We start from the raw sequence: 16850 nt of genomic DNA, 5'->3' as shown, positions 1-16850 counted from the left end.
GGACCATGTTGTTGTCTCCTGCAGAATACAACCTGTGGGAAGGGGGATGGAAGTGTTTACTAAATCAATTAATAGTAGACTATGCTAATAATGAGGCAAGGGCAGAATTGACAATCAACCATCTAGCTGGAGAAGGACAGCAAAGCCAACCAGATGATCAAGCAGCAGGTGTCCTCAGAGAAGTATTGGATGATATCAAAGAGATGGCTTTGCAAGCTTTAATCCAGGTATCACATCGTAGTACCCCCAATGTGGACTACTTTGGGTGGCTGCAGCTAAAGCTTTAGTACAATCAGACCATCTTGGGTGCCTGTTAAGTAAGCAAACCAATGCTACCTCCCTCACACTGAGTGGCCTGCTCTCAGACATAGAGATCATCAGACATGCTACCTTGCAGAACAGCGGTAGAATTTTTATTCTGGGCACATGGGCATGGCTGTGTAGACTCTGAGGGCATGTGTTGCATGAACCTCTCCAGCTACAGCGAGTCAATTAACAAGAGCATTCAAGTACTGAATGAAGAGTTCAAGAAGCTTCAAGTGGAAAACAAAGACTAGGTCAATGAACTCTTCCAATCCAAGGGACTAAAGGGTTGGATGATGTCTATCTAAAACAGGACATTTAATTTTCCTAGTTGTTGTTGTATTGTAAATTGTCTCATGTTGGTTTAGATGCTTTTAGAAAGTCTTACAAAATTCTTTCAATTTAGTCTTTGTTGTAAAACAGAAAGAGGGAACATACCAAACACAGGATCCTCATGGACTCCTTGGAGGAGAGAATTGGAGGTCCGGAAGGCACAAAAACCTCTCAGACACTCAATTTTGGAAGGAAATTCCTTAAAAGTACCTTAAAGTATACTTAAATCCATAAAGTACCTTAAAAACCTTGAGTATCTCAAGCCATTAATGAGCCCCACTGAGTGTCAGTACAAAGCTCTCCAGGGACTCATTAAAACAGATAATTGGGGCCATGATTGTAATACCTCTCACACAGTGTGTATCAAAAGGGAAACACCAAGTACCTTAAAATAACTGAAGTACCCTGTAGTATTAATGAGCCCCAATGGATGTTGTTACTGACAAAGCCTCTCCAGGGAATAATTACTGCAGATAATTGGAGGCCATGATTGCACAAACCTCTCAGAGACTCAAAGGCAAAAGCCAAACCCAAAGTTCTTTGAAAAACCTGCAGTCCCTGGGAGCATGAAGGAGCCCCCAGGGCCATTTCTGAGCAAGGCTCCCCAGGGACTCCTTCCAGCAGATCCTTGAGGCCACTGGGATGTGGGCTAGGGGGGGATGCTGAGGGCAGGACAAGGCGCTGACAGTGCCCAGCCTGGCTGGGGCTGTGCCAGGAGGCCCCAGTGCCTCAGGACAAGGTGTCTCCTCACAGCCCTTGGTGGCACAGATCCTGCTGTGCCCAAGGGGAACCAAGACTTGGCTTCTCTTTGTGACCACCTGTCATCACTGCCTGCAGTTCTCTGCTCTGCCTGGGGCCTGGGGCCACTTTCTCAGTCGTGTCCCTCTCTGGGATCCATTAAAAGTCCAAGAAAGTTTAGAGCTGGTTTCTGGCTTGGAGTTCTGGAGAGGTTTCCTCAGCTCCCTTTCAGGGACTGATGTTCAGGGCCTGAGCACAAAGCCCCAGAGGCTCATTAAAGTGCTTGTGCTGTGTCTGTGCTGCTGAGCTGGGCTGGGCTCGTGGCACAGAGGCAGCTCCTGGTAACCAAGAAGAGCTTCAAAAGTACATTTCTCTCGATGAGTAGCTTTTCTCCCGCCCAGCAGGGCTGGGGCACTGCCTACAGCCAGCCCAGGCACAGCACAGAGGCACAGAGAGCTTCAATCAGTCAGGGCTGGGAAGGTGCTGAGAAGTGCCTGGGGCAGAATCACTGCCAGCCCTTGGCACAGGAACCTCGGTCTGAAGGACAATGCAGCTGCAGCTCCTGGAGCCATCTCCTAAAGCTGGAACATTCTAATGCCTGAAGACCCTGTGAGTACATTCTCTGACTGTCTCTTGTGCAGAGCAGCCAGGGGTGGCCAGGGCTGTGGTGCAGAGAAGGGTCCTGCAGCCCAGGGTGCTGTGCTGGGGCAGGGACTCTGCTGCCTGCCAGGGACAGCTCTCAGCCAGCCCTGGCAGCTGCTCCCAGCACTGGGGGACAAGATCGGGTTGGGGGGAGACAGCTGGTAAGGCTTGGAAGTGTTCTCCTTGTGTGTGGAGGTTGCTGCATTGTTCAGGACTGCTCCCATCCCGGCATTTAACTGCAGAACATTTCCAAGTAGATTATACAGGGAGCACAGCAAGGCAGGGGGTGCATAAAAGGGAAAAATTTATTAATCTACTGCTTTGGGTTGCTGGGATGGAAAATTGCACGTAGATATTCATCTCTCGGTTCATGTTTAGAAAAAATGAATAATTTGATCTCAGGTCTGAATAAAGCAAGCAGTGACAGAAATCAGCACAGGACCCCTCACAGGCAGTGTAAATATCACTTCTCCAGCCTCCTCAGGGTTGCACAGATGTTACCATCAGAGCCTGCAGAGCCAGAGCTGCCCCTGGGCAGGGAGGGGTCTGCAGGGCAGAGCTGAGCCCCCAGGGCTGGGCTGGGCTCTGGCAGCACTGGCAGGTCATAGCCCTGGGCACAGGGAAGAAGCTGCTGGCAGGGACACCTCCAGGCAGCAGCGCCCTGGGCAGGCAGAGGGGGGAAAGTTCCCCCAGGCTGTGCTGGGATATTTCAAGTCCTCTCCAAACCCAAGTATTCCATGATTACTTTTCTTACAGATCCCCATGCCAAGACAAAGAAAATGTCCAACAGCAGCTCCATCAGCCACTTCCTCCTGCTGGCATTGGCAGACACGCGGCAGCTGCAGCTCCTGCACTTCTGCCTCTTGCTGGGCATCTCCCTGGCTGCCCTCCTGGGCAACGGCCTCATCATCAGCGCCGTAGCCTGCAGCCACCCCCTGCACACACCCATGTTCTTCTTCCTGCTCAACCTGGCCCTCACTGACCTGGGCTCCATCTGCACCACTGTCCCCAAAGCCATGCACAATTCCCTCTGGGACACCAGGGACATCTCCTACACAGGATGTGCTACACAGCTCTTTTTCTTTCTTTTCTTCATCTCAGCAGAGTATTTCTTCCTGACCATCATGTGCTATGACCGCTACGTGTCCATCTGCAAACCCCTGCACTACGGGACCCTCCTGGGCAGCAGAGCTTGTGTCCACATGGCAGCAGCTGCCTGGGCCAGTGCCTTTCTCAATGCTCTGTTGCATACGGCCAATACATTTTCCCTGCCCCTGTGCCATGGCAATGCCCTGGGCCAGTTCTTCTGTGAAATCCCCCAGATCCTCAAGTTCTCCTGCTCATACTCTAATCTCACAGAACGTGGTCTTCTTGCTGTTACTGTCTTTTTGGTATTTGGCTGTTTTGTGTTCATTGTTTTCTCCTATGTGCAGATCTTCAGGGCTGTGCTGAGGATCCCCTCTGAGCAGGGACGGCACAAAGCCTTTTCCACCTGCCTCCCTCACCTGGCCGTGCTCTCCCTGTTCCTCAGCACTGGCACATTTTCTGACCTGAAGCCCCCCTCCATGTCCTCCCCATCCCTGGATCTGGCCCTGTCAGTTCTGTACTCAGTGGTGCCTCCAGCCCTGAACCCCCTCATCTACAGCCTGAGGAACCGGGAGCTCAAGGCTGCAGTGTGGAGACTGATGACTGGATGTTGTCAGAAACATTAAACTGCAGGCCAGTGTTTGCAAATCACTTGTAATAAAAGTAATTTTGAATATTTCTTGTTGGTTTGGTTGTGGGTTTTTTCCCCCTTTTTTAAGGTTTTTTATATTGTCCATAATATATATCAGTGTTTGGGCCTTTTCTCATTTTGTTTCTCTCCACCTTCCCTGAGCCCACAGACTGTGTGAACGAGGGGCTGTGCTCCTGGTGGCTTTAAAAGAACTAAAGGATCTGCGAGCAAAGTTTTCTGCAGAGATGCCCTAGTGCTGCCTTCTCTGGAGCTGCAGCAGCAATGTCTGTGTGCAGAGCTGGGGGCAGATCAGGGCTGGCACAGCAGCTGTTCCTAGCAGCATCAGCACTTGGTGTTGCCAGTGCTGCTGCCGTGGCCCTGCCCCACTGCCCTGGTGGCCCTGGTGTTGCTGCAGGGCCTGAGTGCTCTCAGGGCTGGGCACAGCCCTGGGGGTGGCAGTGCTGGGGCTGCAGCAGGGACAGGCCATGGGCACTGCTGGGGCAGCGCTGACGCCTCAGCCCAGGGCCTGGGGGCTCCAGGCTCCTTGCCCAGGCTCTCTCAAGAACACGCCCAGGCCAATGCTCAGCACAGAAAAGCCCCGTGAGCAGCCCCACGCTGGCCGTGGGCAGGCTGGAGGCAAACAGCATGGCTGGGGATCTGCAAGGGCCCTGGGGGAGACGGGAAGGAGCAGCAGAGCAGGGGCTGATCCATCCCCAGTGTGCTGGACAGCCCAGGGCAGTGTCCCACATCCTCCTCATGGAGCTGCCAACAACATCCCCCCCTCTGCAGCCCTGGCCTCTCCCCCAGCTCACACAGGTGCCCCATCCTTGCAGGCACAGACACAGCAGCACTGGCTCAGCAGCCCCTGATTGCATTGCACAGAGCAGAGGAAGAACCTCCATGCTGTTGGTGTGGGGACATGAACCTGAGGGGGCACAAATGCCATCAGGCCCTGGGGCCAGCAAGGGCTGGGGGACAGCAGGGAAACCACTCAGCTTTGTCCTGGCTTCTGCAGTCAGCCAGGAAGTTTGTTCCCATCAGCTGGGAGTTTCCTGTGCCCCTGCAGACGCTGCTGGTCAGAGCCAGGGCTGCCTGGCAGCCACCCCCAAACTGCCCTGAGCATTTCCCTGGCTTCACCTTTGCTTTCTTTACTCTTCCTGTTACAAATTTCTTCTAATTCCCCACCCCAGGGGACCCAGAACTCAACACAGCACTTGAGGTGCTGCCCAACCAGTGCCCAACACAGGGGAAGAATCCCTGCCCTGCTCCTGCTGGCCACACCATTCCTGATCCAGGTCAGGAGCCATTGGCCTTCTTGGCCACCTGGCCACAGTGCTGCCTCATGTCCAGCCTGCTGTCCTTCAGTCCCTGCAGGTCCCTTTCTGCCTGGCTGCTCTCCAGCCACTCTGTCCCCAGCCTGTAGTGCTGCAGGGGTTGTTGTGGCCAAAGTGCAGGACTAGGCACTTGGACTTGTTAAACCTCACCTTCTTGGATTTGGGCCCTGGATCCAGCCTGTCCAGGGCCCTGTGGAGAGCCCTCCTACCTCCATCCTCCATCAGATCCAAACTCACACCCGGTTTGGTGTCATCTGCAGATTTGCTGATGTTGGACACAATCCCCTCATCCAGACCATTACATGCAGACATTGGAATCCATGCTGGCTTGCTCTGACCCCTCGGCCATCCTGTGGGCGCCCTGTGATGGCACTCAAGGTGATCTGTTCCATAACCTTGCCGGGCACCCAGGTCAGGCTGACAGGCCTGGAGTTTCCCAGCTCCTCCTTCCAGCCCTTCTTGGGGATGGGCTCACACTGGCACCTCCAGTCCTCTGGGACCTCCCTGCTGAGCCAGCTCTGATGGTAAATGATGGAGAGCAGCTTGGGGAGCTCATCCACAGCTCCCTCATCCCCCTGGGATGGATCCCATCTCCTCCCATAGACACCTGTGAACATCTGAGGGGCTCAGCAGGTCACCAACGCCTTCCTCCTGGATTCCAGGGGCTGTTCTGCTCCCTCTGCCCATCTACCAGCTCAGCAGGACACTTGTCATGAGGACAGCCTGCCATAATATCGAAAATTGAGAGAAACAAGATGTTAAGTAGCTCTGCCTTCTCCTTATCTTTAGTTACTATATTGCCCACTGCATCCAATAAAGAGTAGAGGTTCTCCTTATCCCATGTTTTGCGATTAATTTAATTGTGGAAATATTGTCTATTTTTTTTTTCATGGAAGTGGTCAGGTTAAACTCTATTTGAGCTTTCACCTCTTGACTTTTTTTCTGCACGACTTCACAACATCCTTAAACATTTCCTAAGCTGCTTGACCTTCTGTTCAAAGTTGATGCACCTCTTGTTACCCTTGAGTTCCCACAAAATCTCCACGGCCAGCCAGGCCAGTCATTTTCCTCACTAGCTCATCTTTTGCCACACTGCGACAGGCTGCTCCTTCCCCCTTAAGATTACTATCTTGAAATGTGTCCATCCTTCCTGGACCCCTTTGTTTTTAAGGGATGTTTTCCTTCAAAAAAATCAGTGCCTGATTCAGTACTCCCCAAATCTGCATCCTAAATAGGCCAAAGTCTGCTGTTCCTAATTCCAGTGCAGAAGTTTTGTTGCTGCCCCTCCTTCTTTCCCAGAACATTGAAAACTTAATTATTTCATGGTCATTGTGCCCCAGGCAACCTCTGAGACCAACATCTGCCACCAGCCCTTCTCTGTTTGTGAACAGCAGCAGACAGAGCTTTCCTTGGCAGTGGGAGTGTTACCAAAAATTCAGTAAAATAGAAAACTCCTTAACGCCAATGCAGCATTAAAAAGCAGCATTATTTATTCAGTGGGATGAACGGGGGACAGCTCCTCCCAAAGCCCTGCAGGCTGAGTAAAGGAAAGTTTCTGTTTATATTCTGTATATTGCACACATATTCATTGATTTTCCCAGACTAAACATAAATATGATAATGGTTTCCCCAAAATCATTCACATATTTCCCCTCCCCTTCACCCATGTGTTGTTCTGTCTTGGGGTCTCTCTGGTGGTGCCTGGTGGTTGTGGACCCCAATGTTCCAGAGGGCCTGGCTGAGCTGGCAGGACACTGAGGCTGCTGAACTTCCAGTTCCCCTTCTCACACAATGGGCATTGTGTGGTTTCCACAGGCCTGGGGTTTTGGAGAACAAGGTCTAGGTGTCAGCTCACCTGGTGGAGACAATTTATCATCTGGTAACATGAGGTCACAGAGTGGGCTTTGACATCACAGAGCGGGTTATGTGAGGTGTTTGAGCAGCTATGACATCGTATACTGCCCCTGTGACATCACAGAGCCATCTGTGACATCAAAGGGCAGAGGTCGGACATCACAGAGCAGACTGGGACATCACAGAGTTGGCTGTGACCAGCTGTGACCAACCATCAGAGATCAGCTGTGTGACATTGGAGAATGGGCTGTGACATCACAGAGCAGGCTGTGATGTCACAGACGAGCTGTGTGACATCCCAGCAGGGCTGTGTGACATCCCAGCAGGGCTGTGTCAGGTCACTGGGTTGGTCACTCTGCCCCAGCTCCCCCTCACAGTTTCTCCCAACAAGTCCAATGCTATTCACACCCAGCTGGGTCCCTGTCCCCCGGGTTTCCCCCGGACCACCTGGAGCCACAGCCTCCACCAAAGGATGTTCCACAGGATCCACCCCAGAGCCTGACATGGGGACAAGGGGCCAGGGCTGTGTGACCAGGACATCAAGGACGTGGATTATCCAGGCCACTGGGGCCTGGTTTGGGTTGCCCAGGGCAGGAAAGATGTCTGGCAGCTGGAGCAGGGTCTGGGAAGGGCCTCCAAGGTGGGGCTGGAGCCCTTGGGCTGTGAGCAGAGGCTGAGGGAGCTGGGCTTGTCCAGCCTGGAGCAGGGAAGGCTGAGGGGCTCCTCATGCCAGCCTGGCAGTGCCAGCGAGGAGGGGATGGAGAACACAGAGCCAGGCTCTTCATCAGGGGGCCTGGGGGGAGACAAAAGCCAATGGGTGGAAGGGGAAAGAGGGGAGATCAGCCAGGGCATGAGGAGATGAAATGAGTCAGGCTGGTTTCAGCATTTCCTCAACACCAAGAGCAGCCTGACCTCCCATCTCCATTCACCACTGACAGCTTGGCAAATCAGGAATTTTTGGAGCTATTTTGCACCCACTCCAGGATGAGCATCCTGATACAAGAACTTAATTTTTCTTTTTTCAGAAATTAATTTTGGTATGGAAATCACCTGTGAATGGTGGACTCATCAGATGCTGCTGGGACGTTGCACATATCTCAGGGAGGATTGTGATTGGTTTGAAATGGTGTCCTGTTCAACTGGGGCCTGTTTGCCATGAAGAGAAATTTTCTGTGCCTCTGAGTGTCACCAGTTCCACACCCCCCAAAAGACACAAACGTGATGAGTTGTGGTTCCCACTCCAGTGGTAGCACTTGGACCTCCCTCTATAGCCAGAGCAGAGCTGCCTTATCCCACAAAGTCCCTGGCAATGCAGGGATGAAGGAAACAGGACAGGCTGTGGGGATCAGGGGCAGGGTAGGGCCAGGGATTTGGGGTGGTTGTGTAAGCCCAGGGTAGGACCCGGCCCTTGGCTGTGGTGAACCTCATCCGATTGTCCTGGGCCCATGGCTCCATCCTGTCCAGATCTATCTGAAGAGCTTCCTTTCTTTAAGATTTTTCCTCCTGAGAAGCTGAGAGACCTCAGGAACCAATTGGAAACGATTATCTGCTGCTGTGGAAGGCAACATATAGATCTGTGATTAGTCTCATGTAGTTGTTTGTAATTAATGGCCAATCACAGCCCTGCTGGCTTGGACACGGAGCTCGAGCCAGAAACCTTTGTTATAATTTCTTTCTTTTCTCTTCTTACCTAAGCCTTCTGATGAAACATTTTCTGCTATTCTTTTAGTATAGTTTTAATGAATTATATATCGTAATATAATCAATCAAGCCTTCTAAAACATGGAGTCAGATCCTCATCTCTTCCCTCATCCAAGAACCCCTGTGAAAAATGTCACAGTCTTGATTTTCATATCTGTTCCAACTACATGAGGAGGTACTTGGATTCAAAGTCAATTGGAGATTGCTATTAACAGGGAAAAAAAAAAGAACTAAACAGGACCTAAAAAATGTTTTCTCACTGTCTTTTTAAATAGAACATATTCTGTTGAATGCACTTCTGAAATCTCTCTTTGTTAACCACACAAGATTTGGAAACTGAAATAAAATTATCCCCAGAGGCTTGGCTTGTTAAGGTGTTCTGAATGTTAATGAGCCCTGGGACACTAAATTCCTGCACTGAAGAGCTGAAGGCTGAACAAGCCTCTGGAGCAGTACTTGGAGTCAGTGTCAATTGGAGATTGCACATTTTAATGAATTAACAGGAAAAAATATTACAAGACCTAAAAAATATGTTTTGTCACTCATTTTAAAATATATTGCATTCAGTTTGGATATACTACTGAGATCTGTTGAATTAACCACAAATGATTTGAAAACTGAAATCAGATTATTCCCAGAGGCTTGGCTTGTTCAGGTGTTCTGAATGTCAATGAGCCCTGGGACACTGAATTCCTGCACTGAAGAGCTGAAGGCTGAACAAGCCTCTGCAGCAGGAAAATTCAGCAGCAGCCTCCAAGGTGCAGAGGATGTCAGCAGCCCCCACTGAGGCCATCCCTGCCCAGAGACCGTGGGGGAATGGGCAGGCAAGGAGAACGTCCCTGGGGCTGGGGCAGCACAACTCAGAGGCAGCAGCGGCTCCAGCTGGGCAATGGTGTGTGGAATGTGGCTGGGAAAGCCCTGCCTGGGCTGTGCCAAGCATGACAGACAAGCCCTGACTCCCATCCACTAAAAACTCTTTTTAGGAGACATTTCAAAGGAATTACAGTTATGTGCTCTGAGTTGAACTCACTGGAGAAGTACCATCAAGAGATTCTTAGGAGCTCAAAACTATAAAACAGCCTTTACTGGGAACTTGACAAAATCAGAGAAACTTTGGCAAAACGTTTATTATGACATTGTTGTTGGTTTGTTCATTCAAGATTTTTCTAATCTTGAGATTTCTTAATTAGCGTATTGATGAGTGTGTTGGGTTGTATTGTCAATTAATTATTTATGGTTTTTTTTTTGTTGTTGTGAGATAGGATTGCGAGAAAAGTAAAGTAGGCTTAAGATTTTTAAATGGTAGAAAGAAAATGTTATTAAAAGTAACTAAAAGAAAAAATGTAGTAATAATTAAAATAAACTCTTAAGAACACTTTTTTTTACAACTTTATTTTTACTGACAATGTAAAGAAACTAAACTTAAAATTTCTAGCTATTTACTATTTCTAGAATAGTCTTTTTTTAGTTTACTTTGGGAGAGAAGTTTTTCTTGTTAAGGTTATGGAGATTCTTTTACAAGAGGAAAAAATAGCTTTTTTTCTGGTTCCTAATTTTGTCATGGATAACAGTGGTCTGGGGGACTTTGTTATTGTGAAGTTATTTTTATTGCCAGAAGGTTTTTTACAGCTTGTTGATGGGCCATGTTGACTTATGGGGTATTGTTTTAAAAATAGCTCTTTAAAGGTAAAAGTGTTCATAATTCACTTTTAAAATTATTTTTATCTCTTGGAATACAGATCTTCTCTTGGGAATACTGGATTACTTTTTTCCTGCCTGTTTAAACTTTTTATGTAATTACAGTTATTTTAACAGTTCCTTTTTTTTAGCATGGAGGCTTTTCTTTGATATTAATTTGAGTTTTTAATTAGTTTTATGTATTTCAATGAAAAATAGATTTTTTAGGATTTAATTTCTTCTTTACTGACTTTGATGGTTTTATGTTTGTTTTTTATATGCTTGCATTTTGTTTTTCTTTTACTCGAGGGAGGACTGAAGTATTGAAAGGATTAACACCTGACCTGCCAGTAGCTTGTGGTTGAAGTTGTGGTTGGGTTAGGATTGGTTTTATGGTTCATTTTTGTGGGGTTTTTTGTTTAACTTCAGTTCTAGGGTTGAATTTGTGTGCGTTGTAGGTTGTAGGAGTTTTTTGTTTTAATTGTCTTGGGGGGAGGGGACTTGATGGTAAGATTTTAATAGCTGTGGCTGGCTTTGTTCTGGTTAGGGGTTTGTAGCCTCTCTTGTTCTCCTGTTTGGTAGTTGTTGACGTTTGGTTTGGTTAGAATGGGGCCGATGGGGGGGCAGGGGGCAGCCTGGGGAGGTGGGAAGGGGCTCAGCCCGTGGCAGAGTTGCTTGATTTGGTTTGGTTTGGTTGGGTTGGGTTGGTTTGGTTTGGTTTGGTTTGGTTTGGTTTGGTTTGGTTTGGTTTGGTTTGGTTTGGTTTGGTTTGGTTTGGTTGGTTTGGTTTGGGTTGGTTTGGTTTGGTTTGGTTTGGTTGAGATGGGGGCTGGGGCCAGGGCCTGCTGCTTCTTTGTTGACTGGGAACAAAAGAGGAGGTTCCTGGGTTTTTTCGTCTTTAACATTTGTGTTTCACAGAGGCGTGTTCAGTATCTTGGTGGTTTACAGATTTTCAGTTACACAAAAATTTTGTATTACTTTTTAAAATTCTTCTCATCTCAAATTACAACAGACATTCAACCAACAAAAAACTCTTCTCAAATCATTGACTTGGCCCATTCAACTTCACAAACTCTATGCCTGTTCAATTTAATGTTAATCAAAATTTGCAAGCGAAACAGAAGAAGAAGACACAGAAAGACAGAAAGACAAAAAAGATACAGAGAGGCAGAAACAGAGCTACTACCTCCTGGATTCCAGTTGTGTTCAGATGGAAATTCCAAGAAGAGGTAGGGTCAAGATGGGTGCTTGCCTTGTGGTCAGCCTTCAATACCCCTTGATCTTCCTGGGCCCTTCCCCCAGGTGGGACTTGGGCTCATTTGGTCCCTCAGGAGCTGGGCTGGGGGCTGCAGAGGTGGCTGTGGAGCATTGCCTGTGCTGTGCCAGGGACTGGCAGACACTGCTGGGCTCGGATAGAGGCTCTGGGGGGATTGGGGTTCCAGGGCAGGGCAGCGCTGGGGTCACAGGGCAGGGCAAGACTGGACGTACCCCTTCTTCCTCCCCCACACATGAAATATTTCCAGCCAACAATCTCCTCCAGTCTGTCACAACAGGCAGTGTTGGAGGTGAAATCCCAATTCTGGGCATGGGCACCTGGCCAAGAAGTACAGTTCTTTCCCATAGGAAGGAAAGCACAGAGCCCCAGTGTTTGGAAGGCAGGTGAGAGCCTCAGTAGGCCAAGGCCATCCAGACTTTTCAGAAATGACATATTTTGTCTGGGAGCTATCTTTGGATGTAGGGAATTTTGGAGGTGGAAGTCCAATCTCAGCCATGGGCACCTGGAGAAGCAGGACAATTCTTTCCCATGGGAAGGAAAGTGCAGAGCCTTCCCCAATGTTTTGGAGACAGATGGGAGGTGACCCTTGTAAAACCAATGCAAGACAGACTTGTCCTGGCAATATTCCTATGGGAACAATCCCTGGATATAAGGAAATTTGGAGGTGAAATCTCAATTCTGGCCATGGGTGCCTGGAGGAGAAGGACAGTTCTTTTCCATTGGGAAGGAAAGCATGGAGCCCCAGGGTTTCATTAGCAGATGAGAAGCAAGCCTCAACATGCCAAGGTCAGTTGGACCAGTCAGGGAGTCCATGGGAAGCCAAACCAGTCAGACATGCTCTGTGTCTCCTTGTTTTTAAGAGGCCCCATAATGTCACAATGGTGCCTTGGTTCCACGGGGTCCAGCACTGTCATAATGCACCCTTGGTTAAGTGGAGTCGCACAGTGTCAAAGTGGCCCCCAGGTTCCAGAGGGCCCCAAGTGTCAGAATGGTCCAAAGGATTCCATGAGGCCTCGCAGTGTCACAATGGTCTCTATGGTTCCCCAGGCCCAACAATAACATGTGACTCTTCTGTTCCATGAGCCCTGAATGTCACAATGGACCTTTGGACCTTAGGGGTTTGCAGAGTCACAATGGTCTCCTTTGACTCAAGAGTGTCACAATGGACGATTGATGACAGGAGGCCCCTCTGTGTCACCCTGAAGCTTTGGTTCCATGCAGCCCTGCAGCATCGCAATGAACCCTAGTTTCAATGGGGTTCAACAATGTCACCATGGCCCCAAGGTTCCATGCATCCCTGCAGTGTCACAATGGTCTCCTTTGGTTGCCTAGTGTCACAATGGACCACTGATGACACGAGGCCCTGCAGTGTCACAGTGGACCTTTGGTTCCATGCAGCCCTGCAGTGTCACAAAGGCCTCTTGGTTTCATGAGGCCCCACAGTATCATAATGGTCCTCTTGGTTCTGTGGGGACCCGCGGGGTCACAATGGTCTCACTGGTTCCATGAGGCCTCACAGTGTCACAATGCTTTGCTTATTCCATGAGGCCTCATAGTGTCACAATGGTCTCCATGATCCCATGAGTACCCTCAGTGTCACAATGGCCCTTGCTTCCATGAGGCCTTGTAATGTCACAATGGACCTTTGGATCCATGGGGTCTCACAGTGTCACAATGATCTCTTGGTTCCATGACACCCCAAAGTGTCACAATGGTCTCCACAGTTGCATGAGGCCCCACGGTGTCACAATGGACCCTTGGTTTTGTGGGGCCTCTCAGTGTCACAATGATCTCTACATTCCATGGACCCACAGTGTCAGTACAGCCCTCTTGGTTCCATGAGGCCCAGCAATGTCACAGTGCTCTCCATGATTCCATGAGGCCCCACAGTGTCAAAATGGTCTCTTGGTCTCACAGGGCCCCACTGTGTCACACTGGTCCCTTGCTGTCACAGGGCCCCACCGTGTCACAATGGTCCCTTGGTTCCATGGGCCCTGTGCTGCTGCATTCCCCCCTCCCCTTCTCAGGCCGCCCTGCCAGCTGAGAAAGGCTCATTGGGCCTTGGCCTTGGCCAACAGCTCCTGGGCTCAGCTCCTCTGTAGCTCATCACAAACACTGTCTGCTCCAGGCACTACTGCTGCCCAATCAGCTCCTGGCTTCTGTAGGAGCAGCCCTGGGAGGTGTTTTGGTTCCCTCTGTGGCACAACATCCCTGTTCTCACCCTGCCAAAGAAAGCTGTTGGTGCCAAGTGCGGCCAGGATGAGCCATTGCTGGGACTGAAGCCCCTCCTTTGGGGCCCTACAAACAGCGCTCCAAAAGGAGCCCTTGGAGCTCTCCTGGGCCAGCGACTCCCTCTGAGTGGGGCCTCTCCCAGCCGGGAACTCTCCCGTTTGCTGCACTCGGGGATCCCAGACAATGATGGAGCCTGGGCCGATCCGCTCCCCCTCCTCCAGGCTCAACCCTTTGCTTGCTGGGGAGATGCCAAAGGATCCACAGGGAGCATTTCCTGCCCTCAGGGAAATTGCTCACAGGTGCCTTGCACTGACTCTTTGTGTCTGTGTGCACACAGGAATGCCTGTGCTGGGGAAATGTGGCCGAAATGCTGCTCTCTGAGGGGTTGGAGTGCCTTGGATAGCTGAGTCAGTCAGGCCTGTAAGTGAGGTTAAGTCATGAAGTCTAAGCTAAGCTAAATGCTGCTAAGAGTTTTTCTTTTGCGAAGTTTTTATGTTGAATATAAGTTAAGTTGAATATCGTTGAGTGTTATTCCTCTGTTAGATTGCTAAGTCATAGGTTGGTTGTAAGTAAGGTTAAATACTGTTAAGCTCTGTTCTTTTGCTAAATTCTGAAGTTGAAGGTATCAGTTAAGGTTCAGTCCTGTTAAGTTTGAGCTCTGTTAACCTTTTGGACCATATTCCTTTCATCCTTGCCCTCACTGCCCTTGTGTCACACACACATAGGGACAGTTCTCTGATGATTTCTGGTTTGATTGCCTGGATTTGGTTTGGTTTTGTTGTTGCTTTGTTTCCTTGGTGTGCCTGAAGTGTCCAGTCAGGAGCAGAGTGACTCTTGCCAAGGAACTTTGTGCTGCTGTCCCTTAATATTAAATCTGGTTTTTGCTGATCCCTTGCTGGGGATTTTTTCAGCGCTCTCAAGCCATTGTTCGTAACAGGAAGAAGGAGCCCTGGCCCAGGCTCTGACACGGGGACACTGCCGGGGGGTCCTTGTCCCCCTGTGCCACCCTCAGGGCCCTGGCCCCCTGTCCCTGTGTCAGGCTCTGGGGTTGATCTCGTGGAACATCCTCTGGGGGAAGCTGCGAGGCTGGGGGCGGGGGGACCCGGGGGGACAGGGGACCGCTGTGCACGAGCAGGGTTGGACTGCTCTGGGGGGAACTGTGAGGGGGGCTGGGGCAGAGTGACCTCCCCAGTGACCTCACACAGGCCCTGTGATGTCACACTGCCCCTGTGATGTCACACAGCCCCTGTGATCTCACACAGCATCCTGTGATTTCACAGAGCCCCCAGTGATCCCACACAGCATCCTGTTATTTCACAGAGCCCCCAGTGATCCCACACAGCTTTTTTGCAATGTCACACTGCCACTTGTGATGTCAGAGCCCACTCTAGCATGTCACAGAGCACCTTTGTGATGTCACAGAGCCAACTCTGGGATGTCAGCCTGGAATGTCAGGCAGTTGCACTGTGATGTCACAAAAGACTGTGATGTCAGAAAGCCACAATATGATGTCAGAATCTGTTCTGTGATGTCACCACCTGCTCTATCATGTTACACAGCCAACCACTGATGTCACAACCCAGTCTCTGATGTCAGTGAGCCACCCTCTATGATAGCAGGATCTCCTCTATGGCCACACACCCTACTCTATGATGTCACAGAAGCTCTGTGATAGCACAACTCCCTCAGTGATGTCCCAAAACACTCTCTGTGATGTCATACTGTTATGAGTAGAAAAGTTGGCCATTTTTTTCAAAGGTTGCAGAGTTCATAGGTTGGGCCAGTTGCTGCCAGGGTGGAGTTGTAACTGTTTGTTGTTGTAATCACCTGTTGTTAATAGTTTTTTGTTAACTACCTGTTGTTGATGGTTGGGATCCCCCATTTTGTCAAGCGGCATCCTGCTGCTTCCAGGAGGATGGCACCCGGAACAGTTAAGAGAATGGGACAACCAAGTTGGCATGCAAATGACATTGGGGTTGGCATGCAAATGAGGAAGCCCTTCACCAAACTTAGCAAAAACTCCTAAAAAGAATGAACCAACAGGGAATTGAGGGATCAAAGTGATGTCTAGACGTGAAGAACAGAATCCAGTGCCTGCTAAGACCCTTTTTAACCCTCACCCTAACCTAAAAACATGTTGGCTGGAAAGAGGACCTTGAATGTCAAACCAAAAATCTGGGAATCTCCTGGTGCTCTCGTGAGGATGGAAGCCACAGCTTTGCCCGCAGACCAGTGGACACAGCTGCACTTTTCCTCCTACTGTATGCCACCCCCAAAATACGCATGAGACATGTCAGTTCTTCCAATGCGAGCTGATTTTTAATAAAGGTATTAAAAGGAGAAAGATCTCCTGCCCTATTTATTTCAGCTGGGCGCTTTTCTGGGATAGCCGTGCCTGAAGAGGACATCAGGACTGGGATGGCCACCCACACTGGACCTCCAGGACAGCTGGCTATCAGGACCAGAGAAGTTCGGCTTGGGACCAGTGACGCAGAGGAGCGCTGGACTGGCGAGAAATATCTGGTGGCGGGAGTAGGGGGCAAGCGAGTGTGTGTGAGTGAGATTAGGGCTGGCAGCTCGGACCCTCAGCCTGAGTGTGGACCCCTTAGTACCACGGTTCCAAACCCCCGTGAGGGGGCCAGCCAGGAAAGGGGGGAAGCGAGTGGAATCAGCGTGAGTGAGTCGCCTCCTGAGGGGTAAAGAGGGCCCCCGACCGGGCATGTGGAGGAAATAGTGTATGAGTGGCACACACCCCAAAAGTCCTGACAGGGGGATGTAATCACAAGTTGCGAGAAGGATTCGGGCAAGCCCACAAGTCCTGCAGGCAAATTAAGTCCTTACAAAGGAGATCAGGCACGAGTCTCGGCAGGGAAAGACAGGATCTCAAGTTTTTGAAGTCCTGATACATAAGTCCTAGCATTAGAGAAATTACGCAAACTAGAAATTAGACATTTCTTTTCTTTTAAAGTCCTGAAGAAAGGGATCAGGCAAATCTGAAGTTCAGTGGAGGAAGCAGAGACTCCTCAAATAAGATTTTTCTTGA

The 16850-nt window shown here is 49.8% G+C and overlaps 1 protein-coding gene across 1 annotated transcript; it reads left to right on the top strand.

Moving 5' to 3' along the window:
- Window positions 1-3176: 3176 nt before the first annotated feature.
- Window positions 3177-16343, top strand: LOC134420874 (olfactory receptor 14J1-like; the record flags this gene model as incomplete). Its single annotated transcript, XM_063161284.1, has 2 exons — window positions 3177-3638; window positions 16197-16343. Coding segments are annotated over 2 exons (609 nt in total), but the record flags the coding sequence as incomplete, so codon positions are not given.
- Window positions 16344-16850: the final 507 nt, after the last annotated feature.

This window comes from Melospiza melodia, chromosome 7 (genome assembly GCF_035770615.1).
Source record: "Melospiza melodia melodia isolate bMelMel2 chromosome 7, bMelMel2.pri, whole genome shotgun sequence".
NCBI lineage: Eukaryota > Metazoa > Chordata > Aves > Passeriformes > Passerellidae > Melospiza > Melospiza melodia.
The sequence above is the reverse complement of the archived record's forward strand: the minus strand, read 5'-3'. Positions and strand labels throughout refer to the sequence as shown.